This window comes from Suncus etruscus, chromosome 1 (assembly GCF_024139225.1).
Source record: "Suncus etruscus isolate mSunEtr1 chromosome 1, mSunEtr1.pri.cur, whole genome shotgun sequence".
NCBI lineage: Eukaryota > Metazoa > Chordata > Mammalia > Eulipotyphla > Soricidae > Suncus > Suncus etruscus.
The window spans coordinates 2,089,366-2,109,393 of NC_064848.1; the positions used below are offsets into that span (position 1 = coordinate 2,089,366).

The following is a 20,028-nucleotide window of genomic DNA, read 5'->3' on the forward strand; positions in this document are numbered from 1 at the left end:
CATACCCCATTATGGGGGTGAGGGTGGTGCATCACACCTGGTGGTATTTAGGGGATCAAGTGATGCTAGGAACAACCTGGGCTCTTGCTTGCAAATCATGTGCTCAGACCAGTCCTAAACGTTTATTCAGGCCATCCTATCTTCATGACATTGGTTCTGCTTGGCTGTACTGTACAAAAACAGCCACAGACATTATATAAACAAATGGTCATATCTGTGGCATGAAGTCAATGGGGAGACAGATAAGCATTCTCTTGATTTTAAAAATAACTTCAAGTTACAAAAAAAATGTTCCTGTTTGGCACAAAGGATCCCCAAAGTGCCATCAAACTTTTTTCCTCTAAAATATTTAAGAACATCATTTGGGCACCCAGATATAGTTCAGTGGTAGAGCCTATGCTTCCCATGTAGAAAGCTAATATCAATCTCTGATACCACAAAATAATAATAATAATAAACTATAGTCATACAATTGTCCTTAAACTCCTGTTGTCTGTGTCTTATAGCTAAGGATACTCTATGTATAATATCTAAATCTGGAAGCTATTAGTGATACAAAGTATTATCTAAATTGCAGAATTAGAGATTGGAGTGCTGAGACAGCAAGTAGAGTGCTTTCCTTGCATATGAGCCAGGTTAGATCCTCAGTTTCCCATATGGTCCCCTGTGCACTGCAGGAGTAGTCCCTGAGTGGAGGAGAGTCAGGCGTAACTTCTGAGCATCACCAGGTATGGCCCAAAAATAAGTAAATAAATAAATTGCAAAACCATTCAAATTTCACTAGCTATCCCACCATGCCTTGGACAGTATAAAATGAAGTTGATAAGAAATTCCAATTTTTCCACCCCTACTAAGTATAACCCACAAAAACCACCAACTCTGTACCATCACCTCCTCCACAGTCCACTAGGCCCTGCCCATCACCACTCCATAATTCCAGCTGAGTCTGGAGGTTTGTTCTCCTTTGGTTTTGTCTCTTCCCTGGCTTTCTTCTTTATAGCTCATATATGAGTAAGATCATACAATAGTTTTCTTTCTCCTTCTGACTAATTTCACTTCACATAATCCTCTCCAGTTCTAACTACACTGCCACATGATCACTCTGAAAAGTTCAAGGAACCATACAGTGTACCATAAATTTAACCCAGGTCAGCCTCGTGCAAGGCAAGAGCCCCATCTGTTGTTCTATTGCTCTGGGCCAAAGGAAAGTACCCCTCAGAGTTCATCAGGGATTTGAACCCCAAACTCTCAAACCTAAAGCAAGTCTTACACCCTAGACCACTGAGAAACTGTTCCTGTACTAGCTTTCCAGTCTCCAAGAGAAAATCTAAAAAGCATAGGGGTAGGAAAGGGAACATGCAGAAAAGGGAAGGTAAAACTAAGTTACTTGGAAAAGAGCAAGTAAGACTGGCAATTTCACAGTCCAGGAAGCAATAAATCAATTAGAATAAATGAATATATCATTATCATCTAGTAGTCAAAATCCTAAGAAAACAAGAATTGAGGCTGGAGAGATAGCAAAGCAGTAGGGCATTTGCCTTGCACACAGCCGACCCAGGACAGACAGTGGTTCAAATCCCAGCATCCCAATTGGTCCCCCGAGCCAGGAGCGATTTCAAGCACAGAGCCAGGAGTAATCCCTGAGCGCTGTGAAGAAACTTTTGTTTCAGGTTTAGATTGTCACAGTTTTTCAACAAAGAAAGTAGAAATGAGGTTGGTGATTCTGTATTCTTATGATAATGGGATGATACAGTAAAAAGAAAAACTGCATGTACGGAAAAGAGCCTTACCACAGCAGCTAAATCCTTCCACAATAGGAACTGAATTTCAACATTCATGACAGAAAGAAACCACTGAGCAGATGGAACTTGTAAGAAAACAAGACTATTCCTTTGACTCTTATGCTGTACTACAAAGTTAACCCAAAATTTTCTCTCTAAAACTAAACTTCTTCCATCTTTAAAAAATCAATACATCTGTAGATTGGAAAAAAATAGCTGCATGTGCCCAGCCAAGGCTTGGATGCAAACCCCACAGGCCTGTGGGTATCAACCACCCACATAGTCCTAAAAAGCCCCAAGCATCAGCACTTCTGGGAGTGGTCCTGGTGGTCCGTGGCACTGCAGCACCCCAGCGGTGCTGCATTCTTCTTCCCTAACATTGAACAGCCAGCCCAGGCAGCTGAGTACTTTTGGAAGCAGATCCCGGACCCCGAGTGCCACTTGGGAAATCCAAAAAATAAAAATTAAATAATAATTACATATAACCACATTCCTTCATTGCACTTATAGCGCCTCTTTACAACAAATAAATATATAAGAATATTTGGGGGGGGGATGATTTGGTCCATACCCAGTGGTAACCTACTTCTTGAGCTCTTTTATAGTAATTCTTTTACAAAAATCACAGAAAATCTTAGACACACATTAAGATCATAAACTCACTATTCTGGGGGCCGGCAAGGTGGCGCTAGAGGTAAGGTGTCTGCTTTGCAAGCGCTAGCCAAGGAAGGACCACTGTTAGATCCCCCAGCGTCCCATATGGTCCCACCAAGCCAGGGGCAATTTCTGAGCGCTTAGCCAGGAGTGACCCCTGAGCATCAAATGGGTGTGGCCAAAAAAACAAACAAACAAACAAAAAAGTTTTAAAAGAAAATGAAAAGAAGGGGCCCGCGAGGTGGCACTAGAGGTAAGGTGTCTGCCTTGCAAACACTAGCCAAGCAAGGACCGTGGTTCGATCCCCCGGCGTCCCATGTAGTCCCCCCCCCACACCAAGCCAGGGGCAATTTCTGAGCCCTTAACCAGGAGTAACCCCTGAGCATCAAAGGGGTGTGGCCCAGAAAACCAAAAAAAAAAAAAAAACAAACTCACTATTCTGTTCATTATGTTTAATTAAAGTCTTCAAAAGTACTAAGTTTCTGAGAACTAAAATGACCACAGGATAACAATGCTGTTAGTAAAGCAAGACAAGAAAACTTAAAATATAACATTTTCTTCTCTAACATTTAGGCTTTACCATAAATTATACCAAGTTAGTTCTTTTAGACTTTGTACACAAACACACACATTCAAAAAGCACCCGAAAATATATGCTTCATTTTTGTTCCTTATACTACATATGGGGTGGGGAGAGGATTGGGTCACATGGGCAGCGCTCAAGGGTTACACCTGGCTCTGCACTCACAATCGCTCCTGGGAGGCTGGACCATATGGACCATATGGGATGTCAGAAAACAAACCGGGGTCCATCCATGGTTGGCCATGTGTAAGGCAAACACTCTACCACTGTGTTATCACTCCAGCTCTATGCTACATTTTTAATGACAAAAATTGTCATATTCACCAAACTTCAACACTTGAATATAAAGCAAGCTTCAATTCAGAACACAGATGCTTCCTGTGATAGAAGCTAAATGGAATCTTTTCAGTAAGAAATCAAATTCTAATCATTTTTAAATAATCCAATTTTTAAAACATGTAAGAGTGAAACATCAATTATAAAAAAAATTCCTGTATCCCTACTGCTCAATTTGACTGGCTTAAAAAAAAAAATTCCCATATAACATTTCAATCACATTTCATAATGAGTTCTGTTGTCTGTTGGTGGTTAGTTGGGGGCCCAACAGTGCTGGGGGGGGCACAGAGATGAGAATCAAACCCAGCCTCCTCTTCTCTCTCTTCTCTCCCTCTCTCTCTCTCTCCTCTCTCTCTCTCTCTCTCTCTCTCTCTCTCTCTCTTCTCTCTCCTCTCTCCTCTCTCTCTCTTCTCTCTCCTCTCTCCTCTCTCTCTCTCTCTCTCATCTTTTCTCTCTCCACTTTTCTCTCTTCTCTCTCCCTCCCTCCCTCCTTCCCTCTCTCCCTCCTTGACGCCCTCCCTCCCTCCCTCCCTCCAGGATTTGGAGCCACAAAATGAACGACACTCAGTAACATCATAGCTATCTGTATCACTGAGTGCTTCTACCTAGTTGTTTTCTTCCAGGAGACTTATCTCAATGCATTTGCATCCAAAGTCACAGTGTGCCACCTAGTGTCCTGAGGAGATCTTACAGAAGACTGTTTCATATATTATGTGTTTCCATGAAAAAGCAAATGCACAAACTTTAGTCCTGCATGAAATCTCTTCTTAAAGTATGGCATGCAGGGAGGTTCGCCAAAGAACCTTTGGATTGGCCTCAGATGACAAAACTTACACACAGAGGATCACTCTGCCCCAGATGATGCAGGGACAATGGTGGCAGTGGTGAAGTGCAGTAACCTTGTTCATCCATACCATAAACTAACTATTGCAACATCCTAAAATACAATATTTTAAATGTTCTTTAACAAATTCACATTGTTCTAAGACTTGCTCCTATACTAGGAAATCCTTTACTTCCTCTCTGACAGCTTAAAAAGAAAAGACTAAACAATTCCACATTTAGCAAATTTGCTCATAATCTTGAAATAGTTTTAAGCATTGTTGGTCAAATTTTTGTTTATATCACTCTAAAAGCTCCTACATAAATTCTTAAAATTCCACCCATAATACTGTTTTGCTCGCAAATAAAAAATGCCCTTCTCTCTTTAAATGGTGTTTCATCTTCCTCAAATTCTCAGGAAAGAACCTCTCCCTTAAATGCACAAACCTTTCATATTTCAATATGAATCTAATATTGAACACAGAAATACACTAAAATTCTCAGAAACACTAGAAAAAGTGAAGAGTGACAATAAAATTAGCATTTGTTTAAATATACTGTAAAAGAGCCAGGGAAACCCCAACAAACATAATAGGAAAATTCAAACAAAAATCACAGATCAGGGGCCAGAGCAATAGCACAGCAGTAGGATGTTTGCCTTGCACGTGGCCAATGCAAGAATGACCCCAGTTCAATTCCTAGCATCCCATATGGTCCCCCAGGCCTGCTAGGAGCGATTTCTGAGCACAGAGCCAGGAGTAACCGCTGAGAACTGTCAGATGTGACCTAAAAACCAAAAAAAAAAAAAAAATCACAGAGTTAAAGAACATAGTAGCTGAACTGAAAAACTCCAATCAAGGGGCTAACCAGAGAATAAAAGAAGCTAAAATGAAAGCAAGGAGGGTCAAGGTAAAGCAGCAGAAACTATCCCAAACATCAGCAGGGCAGGTCAGGGGTAGAAGAACACTTGCATAGTGCTGCTGAGATATTGATAATCCCTGGGACCACCCCACATGCTAAATGCAATCCAGGCAGCAATTTGTGATACCATCGGTGCCACAAAAAAAAAAAAAAAAAAAAAACGTGCAATTCACAAAATAGCTCAACCATGTGTGCACAAGCACTGCAACCAAAGTATACAATCCCCAGCAAGTGTACACTGCAACTAAACTGTGCAAGAGCTGCAAGCACATATACAACATTGCAATAAAAGTCATTGCTGCAACATAAAGGAAAGTGAAGGGAAAGGAGAGGGGAGGGGAGGGCAGTTGAGAAGAGGAGGAAGGAGAAGGGTAAAGGAAAGGAAGAAAGCTGGAAGACATGACTGGAAAGGAGAACACAGAAGCTCCTTCACAAACCAGTCACTTTGAAGGATTCTTCCTTCCAGCTAGAACTAACACAAGCTAATATACTTGCCTTGCATGCACTTGACCCAGATTCGATCTCCAGCACCATATATGGGTCCCCAAATCCTACAGGAGTGATCTCTGAGCATTGCCACGTGTTCCCCCCTCAAAATAAAGCCTATTAATATCAAACCCAAAGATAATCAATAACTAAATTAACAAATAGGAATTAAATAAAAATTTACAAATTGAATACAAAAGCCCAACCTCTATACAACCGTTCAGGAAGGAGAGGAGGGGCGTGGAGATCAAATCACAGCCTCTGTGCTGGGAAATCAATACAAAAGAAGTGAGTGGGCAGATTGGGAATCCCTTCTTTTTCTGGGTCTGAGTAACCTAGCAGAAGATACTGAAAACTGCCTAAAAATCTTGCTGGGGAAGTTTAGTGTGCCCAGGCTCTTTGGGGACTTGTGCCACATCCGGGTTCCATCCCAGACTCTCAATCATCCCAGGTTGGCTTCCCACTCTGCCTACCACAGGAAGAATGTGCTGTTGGAAAAGCTGGCCAGCCCCTGGGAATTTCAGAAAGACAAGTTGGCATGGATTGACTGATGAGACATAAAGGAGCTGGTTTCCATCGCTTAGCCCCATCCTGGCCTCTTTACAAGTGTTAGAAGCAAACCTGGCCTGGATTCTACTAATGAATAGTACATTCATAGCCGTTCGCTTTATCATGTACTTTACAACAAAGGTGATGCACAGACATAGGGCTCTTAATTTTTCTTCACCCATCATCACTTTTCATCTAAAACACGCAACATGGATGAGCGCTGCCCCAAATACCTCTATTTATGACACATTTAATATTTTTAATTAAATCATTGTGAGAAAAAATTAAAAGCTGTTGATAGTTGAAATCCAGTCATACAATGTTCCAACATCCATCCTTTTCACCCATATTTGATTCTGAATTAATTTTTGGTCATTGTCCACTCAGGAAAAAATCTTTGATGACCCTTACATTCAGTTATTCAATCACATATGGGGTCACATCCCACAGTTTAAGAAGCAAGGCCACTGAGTGTCTTGTATGTAACAACATTACATTAAAAGAAATAAGTCAAAAAATATAGATGCGGGCCAGAGCGGTGGCGCAAGTGGTAGGGCGTCTGCCTTGTAAGTGCTAACCTAGGACAAACTGCAGTTTGATCTCCTGGTGTCCCATATGGTCCCCCAAGCCAGGAGCGATTTCTGAGCGCATAACTCCTGAGCATCACCAGGTATGGTCCACAAAAACAAAAAAATAGATGAAAGGAAGGAAGAAACAGAGGGAGGCCAAAACAATTAAAAGTGAATTTTTAAGATAGCCTAGTTACTTACCATCATCCTTTAATTCACTTCTGTGCCAAGAAGCTCAGTTACCACATAAACCCATAGGTGATGACTCCTACAATAAAAATATATATTAGTTATCAAATTGTCAGAAAATCATATTTATACATAAAAATATAGGGATAACATCTGCCTCAACCTTCTCTTTACATAAAACAAAAAACATAGAAAATCACTCTTTTGCACTGCCTGCTTGTAATGTAATACAGGTGTTTTAAACATTCAGTGCTAAATATTCAAATACTATAATGGTTGCCAGAAAGTAAGTAAAATGGAAGAGAAATGGTGTAAATCACTTGGCTGCTTTAGAATTTCCTAACCCAAAGGCCTCAATACTTTTTCTAGCTACAATTCATAAATCTATATACACAATTTATTTCCTGATTCAATTCACACACATATAACATATGTTTAACTGAGACAAGTTTCATAAATCACTATCTCTGTTTTATGAGATATACTCTTGATATTTTCCTTTTCTATTCTATTTTATTGGGTGTAGAGGGAAGGGTTACAGCCAGTGATTCTCAGGGGCTATTCCTGGCTCTGTGCTCAGGAGTAATCCCTGGCTATGATTGGGATATCTAAGGGATGTCAGGGATGGAATCCAAATCAGCAGCATGCAAGAAAAGCAACATAAACCCTCTATCCTATTTTTAAATCTTTTTTACTAAAATAATATCTGACCCATTAAATGAGCTTCAATTCACTATAAAAAATTACAAAGCCTCCCCTTAAGAAATTTCATCAAGAGTCCAGAGAAATAGCACAGTGGAAGGATGTTTGCCTTGCTCACAGCCGGTCCAGGACAGACAGTGGTTCAAATCCTGGCATCCCATATGGTCCCCTGTCCTGCCAGGAGTGATTTCTGATCACAGAGCCAGGAGAGTAACTCCTGAGCGCCACTGGGTGTGACCCAAAAACAAAAAACAACAAGGGCCGGAGCAGTGGTGCAGCTGGTAGGGTGTTTGCCTTGCATGCTCTAACCTAAAATGAACAGCGGTTCGATCCCCCGGCATCCCATATGGCCCCCAAGCCAGGCGCAATTTCTGAGCATCAGCAGGTGTGGCCCAAAAAGCAAAACAACAACAACAACAACAAAAGAAATTTAATTATCTGGGTCTGGAGAAATAGCACAGAATAAGGCACTTGTCTTGCATGTGGCTAACCTAAGATTACTCCCAGACACCCTAAGCCTGTCAGGAATGATCCCTGAGCATTGAGCCAGGAGTAATCCCTGAGCACAGCTGGGTGTGCCCCCAAGTTTTTTTAATCTAATAAACTGAAAGTGCATTGGAATATCTTATCAATTTCAAATGCTCTAACTACATAGATGAAATCCAACTTTTCTGGGAGCCTATTCAATTGTGATCAAATTAGGACTGGAGAGATAGCACAGTGGGGAAGGCACTTGCCTTTCAGGCAGTTGAAACCAGTTCGATTCCCAGCACTACAAGGTCCCCAAACACAACCATAAGTCATCCCTGAGGCTAGAGCCACTGCCAAATGTGGCCCTAACACCCCCTAAAAAATATAATGATGAGGCTAAACCTTTACTCAAAGAAAATCAAATGCTGGGGACTGGGGATAACACAGTGGTTTTGGATGTGTGTCTCACAAATATAAGGTTGCAAGTGCTATTCCCAGAGCCAATGCATGAGCCAACCACAGCCCCAAGAGTTCTTCCATTTCTGCCTGCCAACTCTGATACTAAAAGTGATTTTTTAAGGGCCGGAGAGAGAGCACAGTGGTAGGGCATTTGCCTTGCATGTGGCCGACCTGGGGCAGACCCAGTTAAATTCCCGGCATCCCATGTGGTCCCCCAGCCTGCAGGGGGCAATTTCTGACTCAGAGCCAAGAATGACTCCTGAACACTGCTGGGTGTGGCCCAAAAACCAATCAATCAATAAACAAAGTTATCAGAGCCATGGCACAGAGGTAAGGCCTTGCTCGTGCTAGCCTAGGACAGACTGAGGTTCGATTCCCCAGCATCCCATATGGTCCCCCAAGCCAGGAGGGATTTCTGAGCGCATAGCCAGGAGTAACCCCTGAGTGTCACAGGGTGTGGCCCAAAAATAAAAAAAATAAAAAAAAAAAAAGAAAGAAAGAAAGTGATTTCAGCCACATGGCCACATGGTGTGCATAAGAACAAAATAGTGCAAGCCCAGTGAGTAACATAGCTGTACCGATGTGGCAACACTAAGACTAGGAAGCACAACCCCTAGTGAGGCACACAGCTAAAGAGTGGCACAAACACAGCAATCAAATGTGCCAAGCACAACTAAAAAATGTGTCCCCCACCCCCACAGTGCTGAAGCAATAGTACAGTAGGTAAGGCCTTGCACATGGCCAGTGGCCAACCAGGGCTCACTCCCCAGAATCCCATATGGTCCGAGCCTGCCAGGAGTAATTTCTGAGTACAAGAGCCAGGAGTAACCCCTCAGTGGCAATGGGTGTGGCTCAAAAGCTGAAGGAAAATAAAAGCTGTGACCCCTTTCCCAGCAAGCACATCTAAAGGCGTGTGTGATCCTTGCAACATGATACAAACACTCCTGGCCAACATAATAATAAAAAGTGCAAGTACCCAGCTCAAAGACACTATATGGTCTCGTAATGCAGCAAAGCATCTCTCAAACTCAATTCCAAAGCCTGTGAATCGAAAAGTACCTTGGCTTTTACTCCCCACAAGAATATATCAAAAGACTTAATTGGGAGTCTTATATTGCCTATGGAAGTTCAATACCTGTATAATAATACATCTTAAGATGTGTATTCCTAAATATACAAGTAGCCTCCTCCACCACTTGTTTTATTCGAATACCTTTTCTTTTTAACTCAGTTTTATTTATTTGTTCTATTTTAATATATACATTTTTTCTCTATCCTTACCATTTTTGGTGCTGCTTGGTACAAAAAGCCTTGACTGAGATAAAAGCTCAGAACAAAACCAGACGACAGAGACTGTGTGTGCAGCCTGTCATCCTTTCCCAGAATAGTACCAGCAACACAATATTACACCATACGTTGTTGTATGGGCACAGTAAAAAAAAAAAAAGGAGGGGGGAACCATAGACACAGAAACAAGATCTTATCTTCTAGGGATAAGAACTCACTTTTTATAGCAGAAGGGTGTCTCCCATCCTGAATATGTGTCATGTGGATACAACCCAGTCCCCAGGAGATTGGGCAGTGTTAGTCCAATACCAAACCCCAGATTCCCGATGTAGAAATGATATAGCTCTGGGCAACACCACCAGGAACTAAGCTCCATTGGGAGATTTATGACACTACTCTGGCACCAACTTGTGCCAGTTTTGATATGACAACGAGGAAAGGAAAACTTGACCTAAGACCAGGCTGTCCTATCACATCACCTAACACTAAATGGAAATCAAAAGAGTTATCGTCCTTTGAACTGTGAAAAATAAGAGCACCAACAATAGAAAACTGACTTTGACAACTGTGACTGAACAGAGCCTACCTTGGGACTAATAAGGAAAGCCCCACCCTAGGCTGTAGTCCAGGACATATAAACAACAACAACAACAACAACAAGATGTCTTATTGCAGAGCTCCAACTTGGACAACAGAGACAGAGCAGAACCTTTGGACCCATAATATCCTAGGCTTCAGCTTAGGGACTTAACGAAAACAGGGAGCAAGTGTTACAGAAGACTGAACACCACAACAACAATGGATAGGAACCTCTAAAACCTAGAGACTCTATCCTAGACTCTGACCTATAACCTGCGCAAATACCAAGATCACTAGCTACAGTGGCTTGATTTTCTCACACACAACTGAGAGGAAACTTTCCTGGCATCACAAAAAAGCCTTTGGGATGGGGTAATGAGTATATATGGAGCCAGGAGTTGATCCCATGATGGTATGCTTCAAGGATGGAGAAACCCTGAATCTCTTAGGCCATGGGAATTCCCTTTCTTCCCCAATGCTTACTGTGCCTATGCAAAAAAAAAAAAAAAAAGTGGGGGAACGCCAAACCCTACCACTCCAGCACCCATACTTTTTCTTGTTTTGTTTTGATTTGTTAGTTTTTAACTTTATTTTCCTTCTCTTTGTTCTTCCACTTTTCTCTTTCTTTTTCACACTTGTGGTTATTATTTAGAGGTTTATTTTTATTTTTATTTGCCAGGTCCATTTTTTTCTTTTTTCTTCCATTTTTCTTTCTTTTTTTTTTCTTTTCTCCTTTCTTTTTCTGGTAGTTGTCACCAAATTTTTTTCTCCCCTTTTTCTTATCCTTTTTATCTCCAATGATGGTGGAATGGATGCTCAATCTACAACAAACTGTAAAGTGGAGACCAGTTGCACTGGCATACTGGGGGTAGAGGAGGGAGATGTGGGATGTGTGCTGGGAATAGGGATGGAGGGAGGACAGCACTGGTGGTAGGAATGCCCCTCATTCATTGTCACTATGTACCATAAATGATGCAGTGAAAGATTTGTAATGCACTTTGGTCACAATAAAAATTAAAAAAAAAAAAATCTGGCTGATGCAACTTGTAATAGGAACCTATAGTTTTACCCCTAGCTTGAAGCCCCAACAACCCTATTAAAATGGCTTGTTAACTCTCCATAGGGTTCTTTACCTGTGAGAGATGGAGCTGGAATAAACTGAATAAACTCCTTTGCTTTTTGCATTAAAAAATAAAAATAAAAAAGTGCAAGCAGCATGGCCAAACATGGGTGTGGTCCTGTCATCACAACAAAAGAAAATTTCAAACCAGAGAAACTATATAGAATGCAAAGGGACAAGAAAACCGCTTCAAAGAATAGCCTCAATGGCTTGGGTTAGGCAAGACATAGTGTCTTTCTTGTGGGCATGAGAACAGAATTTGAGGCCCTGCCTCACAAGCAGAAGATCCTGAGAATACTGGGACAGCTAGCTTTCGTGTGCCATTGCAAAAGTGGGCAATCCTACGCAAATACCACAGCCAAGAAGCAACGCTGGTGAGCAGCACAAAGAAAAAGATGTGTGAGCACCACTGAAAGAGAGTGTGACCCCTAGTGACTGAAAAAAAAAAAAAAAACGGCCAGTCAATGTAAGAGAATCGAGAGAACAGAACGACCATCCACAGCTGGCACTTCTCCCACATAAGAGCAGAGAAGGGAATCAAAGAAATCCAAATAGGGATCTGCCATAATAGCCACTAAGATAGACCAGTGATTTTCCACCTCTCTAGATCTGGGACCAGCACTGACTGACAGCACAGACTGGCCATAGAAAATCACTGCTCGAGAGCACTTACCACCTTATCTTATGACTGACAGCACAGACTGGCCATGGAAAATCACTGCTCGAGAGCACTTACCACCTTATCTTATGCCCTTACTTGGTGTACCATCTATCTGTCTCCACAAGAAAAAGACTAACATTCTGTTTGTCAATGTGGGTCCTAATGTGGTCCTGGAATACAGGGCAGAGTCTTGCATTACTTAGGCATTAATCAAATACTGACTTACTCCTAGCAGGTTCAGGGGACCATCAAGCGTTTTGAAGATCAAAATCAGGTAAGCCACATGAAAGGCAAATGCCCTAATCACCATACTGTCTCCAGTCCAGAAATTCATTTGCTTGTTTGTTTGGGGCCACATGTAGTGGTTCAGGGGTTACTCCTAGCTCTGCACTCAGAAATCATTCCTGGCAGGCTCTGGGCACCTTATGAGATGCAAGGAATAGAATCCAGGTCAGCCACATGCAAAGCAAATACCCTACCCACTCTCCTATTGCTCTGGCCCCAGAAATTCCATTTCTTAACAGCTGAGTAGTATTTCTTGTATGGATATACTACGTTCTGCTTATCCATACGCAGCAGATATTTTCATTTCTCTTGGGTATATGCTTAGAAATGGAATTGCTGGGTCGCGTGGTAATTAATTTTTTTAACTGTGGGAGAAACTTCCAGACTATTTACAACTGCACTATTTTATATTCTCGTTATATGAGGCTTCCAACTGGATGCTATGGGAAAGCTTACAATATAGCTGGGGGAGTAGGGTGGTGTAATATTAACTTCTAACTCAGAATTTTCAAAATGACTACTTTCATGATTTTTTTCACACAGCTACCATCTATGCCACCATTCACACTTTCTTTAAATAGAACTACAGTCTGCGTTGCTTAACAACTCATTAGGAAATTTTATCGGGATGTGAGTGTCAGAGCATGTGCTTGCCCAAATGATGCCGCAAAGTCTCCCACACACATCATCCAGCATAGTCCATTGCTCCTGGGATACAAACTTCTCCAGCATGATATTGTACAGAACAGGGGAGTCAACTGTAACAGCAGAACTCACCTATCTATATATAGAAAAAAATACAGAATGACTGTGGCATAAATAATAAGCAATGGTAAACTGGCCATAAAGGCAGGATATGAGTTCTGAGAGAAAATAAAGGTCTTGGAACTAAACCTACAAGCACTGTCCACGTATAATACACTGAATCTGCTAGAAAATGTCCTATGATAATAAACAATTCTTGGGCCCGGAGAGACAGCACAGCGGCGTCTGCCTTGCAAGCAGCCGATCCAGGACCAAAGGTGGTTGGTTCGAATTCCGGTGTCCATATGGTCCCCCGTGCCTGCCAAGAGCTATTTCTGAGCAGACAGCCAGGAGTAACCCCTGAGCACTGCTGGGTGTGGCCGAAAAAACAAAAACAAAAACAACAAAAAAAAGATAATAAGTAATTCTTATCTCATTGTAACTTTTTTAGCTTATAAACTTTATTTTATTAACTTTTTACTCTTTTGTTCCAGCTTAAAATATATTTAAAGGCACAACAGAAATATTCTTGTTCTATATGTCTTTCTGCATTTTTTAATTTCTTTTATTTTTTTCATTTAGGAATTATACCTGATAATGCTCAGAGCAAATTCCTGGCTCTGCATGCAGGGATCACTCCAGGCAATATGCAAGAGACTGGTCTGAGTGGTGTTGGGGAATGAAGCCCAGACCAGCTGCATGCAAGGTTAATGCCCTACCTGCTGTATTGTCTCTCTGGCCTTTACTAGATCCTTTTTGTTTAAAACGGAGCCAAAACACACACATCAGCCTCGGACTAAAAAGACTAAATGTCACCCTTAATAACTCAACAGTCCTCCGTGCTTGTCCAATAGTCCAGAGACTATGAACACTTACAAAGCCAGTGCCACCTTCTGGTCATTGTATGGGTCTCATTCTGAGATGTTGTTCTTTGCCAGAGGTCACGCCAGGCGGATTTACTTGGTTTCTTATTAAGTAACAGAAATTTGCTTGTGAGTACGTTCTACACCATAAACAAGCCTACAAATGAATGACCTTTGGTGGGGCATGCATTTTCTAGCTCTTCACGGAAGCTTATTGATGTCTAAAAGAGCTTCCACTAAATTTTTCACCATAATTTTCCCGAGAGTTATCTTATTTCTTCCTCTATTTTCCTTTTCTCCTCATCTTGGCCTATGTGTTCATTCCTATTCCAGCTTCGACAACACCTGGTTGCTAGTAATTGCTCAGGCACAACTAAGAGTTTTATAATTCTACCCTCATCCATACTCCAGGTAAAGCTGCTTGCCATTTCAAGCCCCATCCTCCGATGTCTGCAATCTCCTAATCCATGGCAAACCCTTTGTAGCCGGGGAGAACCTCTAGTTTTTTTCCAGGTGATGCTCATATCTTCGTGTGGCATTACTACAAGCCCAAGGAAAGTTCTGCACAGGGTATGCGCTGGATATGCACCTTCCAAACCACAACAGGATCTTCTCGATATCTTTCTCAGTTGAAGCAAAACTGGAAAGATTGTCATCAGGCTTTAAAAGCTGCTACAACTCCTTGGTGTAAGAAACTCATCAAATCCTTGATGAAAATTTTAAAACCTCTTATGGTGGCTTATTATAATCAATCAAATCAGCAATATCTTAAAAACAAACAAAGTGGGATCTGGAAATAAAAACCACCACTATGATACCGGGATGAAAATCATTAATGAAAGAGGGTGCATTATTGACAATAAGCACATCTTTGAAAGATATGTTAGTTCTCCAAACAGTACTTACTTCTCTATTTCACTGGCATAGCAGCTAAAAAAAAGCATCTTGGAAAAGCTGGGTGGGTCCTTCAGGACATCTTTATTGCTCCTTGGTCTACAAAAACCATATGCTTATTGATATACTAATGGCTTTAGGATTCCCTGCCAGGTCATAAAGGATTTTAATTTGCTGCCTGCAACTCTGCCCTAAGCAACAGAGCATGACTGTCATTCTTTCTGTTCTTAAGTCTTTTTATTTCATTTGGGGGGGAGTGGAAGGAGAGAATTGGGCCACACCTGACGATGCTCAGGGGTTACTCCTGGCTCTGCACTCAGGAATTACTTCTGATGGTGCTCAGGGGACCACCCTGAGGTGCTGGGGATAGCATCTAGATCAGTTGAATGCAATACAAGTACCCTATCCACTGTACAATCATTCAAGCCACTGTTCTTAAAAGTCTGAAAGCCTGGCACTGGCCTGGTTCCTCTGTGAACAAAAGTCTTTGCAGACTTTCAGATGGACAGGTTTGTCTGTCCTGAATATTTTTTCTGGCAAATCATTTTTCCTCTGCAACCAGCTTATCTAACATTTCCAAAAATTTTCAGCAGTCTTTGAAATCAGCATTCACAATCTCAACACTCACTTTCAGATTATGTATGATAATGATTCAATGATTCATGGACTGTTTAAACCACTACTTCTCAGTGTTTTCCCACTGTAGACCCTTTTCTGATGCTTTCTTTCCCTGTGGCTCCTGTCCCACATGTTGGCTTTCTAGTCGTGTGCCATGACCTCCCCTTCATTTCAGTTATTTTGCTGTGGTCCTCTTAGAAGGCTTGCAGAAAGCCCCCCTTGAAAAATGTTGGTTTAAACCATCCAAATCTAGTGGTAACTTTAACTTGATAGTCAAATTTAGAATTTTTCTTTTCAAAGGCTGGGAGAGGTTTGGGCCATGTATATACATGTATTGGCTCTGTGTTCAGGGATCACTCCTGGCAGGGCTTAGAAGACTATATGTGCTGCTACAGACTGCATCAGAAGCAGCCCCATGCAAGATATGTGCTTTAATATCAAAGTTATCTCTCTGATCTCAGGCTCAGCTTTTTCTCCTAACTTAGCAAACAAATATTTTGCTTTGACTGTGATCATCACAGTGTAGAGAAGTATATACTGTGACCAGTCTTCAATTCAGGTCACGAAAAGTTTCTCCAGGGTCAAAGACAAAGTACAAGCATTAAGCCTGCATGTAGCTGATCCTGATTCTATCCCCCAGGACCAAATCGTCCCCAGTGTGTCGTGGCACAGAGCGAGTAGTCCCTAAGTACTACTGGGTATGATCCAAAGAACCCCCAAATAAACAAAACAAACACAGTAAAAACAGGAAGAAAATATGGCTTAAGAAATAAAAATAGGGGCCAGAGCGGTGGTGCAGGAGTAGGGTGTTTGCCTTGCAAGCTGCTGACCTAAGGACTGCAGTTTGATCCCCTGGCATCCCATATGGTCCCCCACGCCAGGAATAACCCCTGAGCAGGTGTGGCCCAAAAACCAAAATATGTATGTATGTATGTATGTATGTGTGTGTGTGTGTATGAGTGTATATATATATAAAAGTTTCCCCAAATCTAGAGCAGGGGAGATAGCACTGAGCCCAGAAAAACTCTTTGATACACAGGGGAATCCAGTTTGATTCCAGCACTGTGGGCTCTACTCCCAGCACTGCCAGGTCCCTAACCACCACTCAGAGCCCTGATGGTCCCTAGCACAACAGGGCCTGAGCAGCTGCACTCGTAGGCCCACACACTGAAGCATCAGCCCAGAGGATAGTTATTCTGAACCCTGCGCACCACTTGGGAGTGACAGATAAGAGATCTCCTCTCAGTATGGCCTATGTGGAATCTCTGCCAGTCTTGCTGCTTTCAACAAAACTTAGTCTTTAACCATTTCTGCCACTTTATTCTTTTTTTTTTTTTTTTTTTTTTTGGTTTTTGGGCCACACCCTGTGACACTCAGGGGTTACTCCTGGCTATGCGCTCAGAAGTTGCTCCTGGCTTCTTGGGGGACCATATGGGACGCCGGGGGATCGAACCGCGGTCCGTCCTAGGCTAGCGCAGGCAAGGCAGGCACCTTACCTCCAGCGCCACCGCCCGGCCCTCTGCCACTTTATTCTTGTTCTTCAGTGCCACATCTATGGAAGAATAGGGCATGCCTGACTGCCAAGCAACCATCACTGATTCTGCATTTTTGTTGTGGTGAATCACTTTTCATTTCAATCTTAGGTCAATCAACATGGCTGTCACTGATAACATGTTGTGGATATGTGGATATTGGGCAATGAGTCAAATCACATAAGCACACAAGGTTTGCTGACCCCTGAAAACTGCCTGGAAACAGATGACGTCACACCCACAGCTGAACTTACGAACTCAAAAATTTAAAAACTGAACTTAAAAACTCTTCAACAAAATACCATCTTTTATTCTTCTAAGTATATATTTCCTGTTTAGCCTACCTTCTTGAAAGCAGCAACAAAACTTTTATTATCATTGTAATTTGTAACAAAAAAATTTTTGTATATGTGTTTATAATTTGCAAACCAGCAATTCCCCTTCCAACTATTTCCCAGCAAAAATTGTTTCATATATGCCATGTTATTACTATTGCTTAAATTGTCCTCTAATTTCCAACTTTTCTATGCTTCTTCTTTATTTCTAACTTTTCTTAATAATGTAGTATTACTTAATCCTCCTTCTCCTTACTTTTCTCTCTCTTATAGTATCTTACTTATTTGTTTTTTATTCCTCAGTGCCAGTGCACATTCTCAATTTTTATTTGTTATAGTAACCTGCCTATATTTTAATTTTCATAAAATAGTATATACTTTATACCCTATTTAGCTAAGTGTCTCATACTCCTAACCCCACCTTGCAAAAAATACTTTAACTTTTGGCTCTTTTGGTACTGTCCCTATTCCTTCTAATTGAACTTATTACAAAAAATAGCATGTGTAAGGCGTTTTGCCTCGCATGCAAAACAGTAATTCGAACTCCTATTTGGTCCCTGGTGTGCAAAAGGCTATTCTGAGCCCACAGCCATAAAAGCCTAATATTGCCACCAGGTGCCCATACAAAAAAAAAAAAAAAGGGTGAAATGCCACACCCCACTCAGGAAGGACACACACCAAATAGTGTAGTGTCCTCCTGAAAAGGAATTATTTGCCAAAAAGGCCCGCTTAGAGCAGTCAAAATCACTTGACCCTTTGCGTGGATGGTTTGGCAATAATTTTAAATAGTGGCTATAACTATCTCTCTCTTTATTTTAAACCTATATTAGAAATCAGGCCTTAGTATATTTCTTTCTACTACAAAGGACAGCAATCAATCCAGCCAAAAGTCTCCCACTTAACCGCTCCCTGTTATTTTTGCTACCTTGGCGCCAAGTTCAGGGTTTTTCCATAACTTAGCTCAAAACAAAGTAATTTTCACTTTCTCCCCCCCCCCCCGAAACTCTGAAACATTCCTCACATTCCAACTTCCCTGATAATTTACCTGTTTTCCTTCTGTTTTACCCAATACAAAGCGAACCCAAAACAAGCTGCCTTTTTCACCTTCAGTATTCAGCTCTTTAATATGCTAATCTAAGCCAGAGTCCTCCTTTCTCTCCCAGTTTCTTTGATGTCTAGAATTTGCACCCGCTTTTCCCTGCCTCTACCTTTTAAAAGCTGCCAGCTTAAAAAATAAAATTGTCTCTCGTTCCTTGTAAACGTGAGTCCCCATACTATCTGTGTGGTTTCATTCATTTTTACAATATATTTCCGTCATTCGCCATTCCGCGTGCCCACCTTCTCCTCCGTGGAATTTTTCCCGAACTCCACGAAGGACCTGTTTGCAGGTGCTGAAAACTGCAAACAAAATTTGGCTCACAGCAAAGGTTGCTACCAAAAAACAGTGAATGGGAGATGGAAATAGCTGTTGTCGCCATAAAATTCTATCAAGTTGTACTGACTAGTACAGTTGCCATATTACTAGGCAAGAGAAATTTGGGTCCACCATTGTATTATGTGATCAGTGGTTAAAAAAAAGTCACTATCAGCACATTATACAAATACATAGTAAAAATTGGAGGAAAATATCCTTTTCAGAAGAAAATTTTGGTTTATGAGCCAGAGTCTAGAAGTACGTAGGCTAGGTACCATGAGGTGATAGGTATCAAACCTGGAACTTCAGCATACAAAGAAAGTTCTTGAGTCCTTTGAATTCAAGTACATACTTGAGCTCTAGGCCTCCTCACTCATTTTTTTTTTCATTTGTAACACTATTATAAATAAGAGAAGAAAGTCCAGTTAATATGTTTATATATATAGAAAAATACTGGCAATGTTATCCAAATAAATGAAAATTTAGAAACTCTAGGCTATAGGGAAAACACTGGTCACATAGGAAAGGGTACACAAATAAAGCAAGGCCAGTCAATAAAAAAGAAAAAAAAACCAAATTGATTGACCAAAGGGACAAGCTACACCAACAGCAGCCTGTGATGAACTGAGTGGAGCTCATCTGTCTGATCCTGTCTGTGATCCCTTATCTGTGAACCATACACTAAAGTCCTAAGGGTGGAAGTGTGAAGACTGGCTCAAGTACCTATTTCCCCTTACTGAATATAAGTACTTTGGTCCTGAAGAGCAAGCATTACCCTGAAAAGGGAGGCTTTGAATAGCATCTCCATCAAATACATGGGCATGCCTCATTGAAGCTACTGCAAGTCAGCTAGAACTGTTCCATTCACAAGTAGAAAAGCTGAGGCTCACAGTCAGTCTCCAAGGTTCACAGAATCTATTATTTGTCCTTTTGTCTTTTTTGTGTGTGTGTGTTTTGGGCCACACCCGGTGGTACTCAGGTTACTCTTGGCTATGTGCTCAGAAATCACTCCTGGCTTAGGGAACGAACCAGGGGATCGAACTACAGTCTGTCCTAGGTTAGCTGTGGGCAAGGCAAATGCCTTACCACTTGCGCCAGCACTCTGGCCCCACCTTTTGTCTTTTCTGAAACTGAAAAGAACCTGAGTGTCTACTGCTCTGAGTCTGAATCCTGA

At 41.5% G+C, this 20,028-nt stretch overlaps 1 protein-coding gene across 1 annotated transcript in view; it reads right to left on the minus strand.

Moving 5' to 3' along the window:
- Positions 1-6,970, minus strand: part of SCAPER (S-phase cyclin A associated protein in the ER) — a 390,328-nt gene extending 383,358 nt beyond the window's left edge. The window contains 1 exon segment of the mRNA XM_049778585.1: positions 6,903-6,970. Within this exon segment, the coding sequence (XP_049634542.1) occupies positions 6,903-6,908 (6 nt within the window). The 5' untranslated portion in view covers positions 6,909-6,970.
- Positions 6,971-20,028: the final 13,058 nt, after the last annotated feature.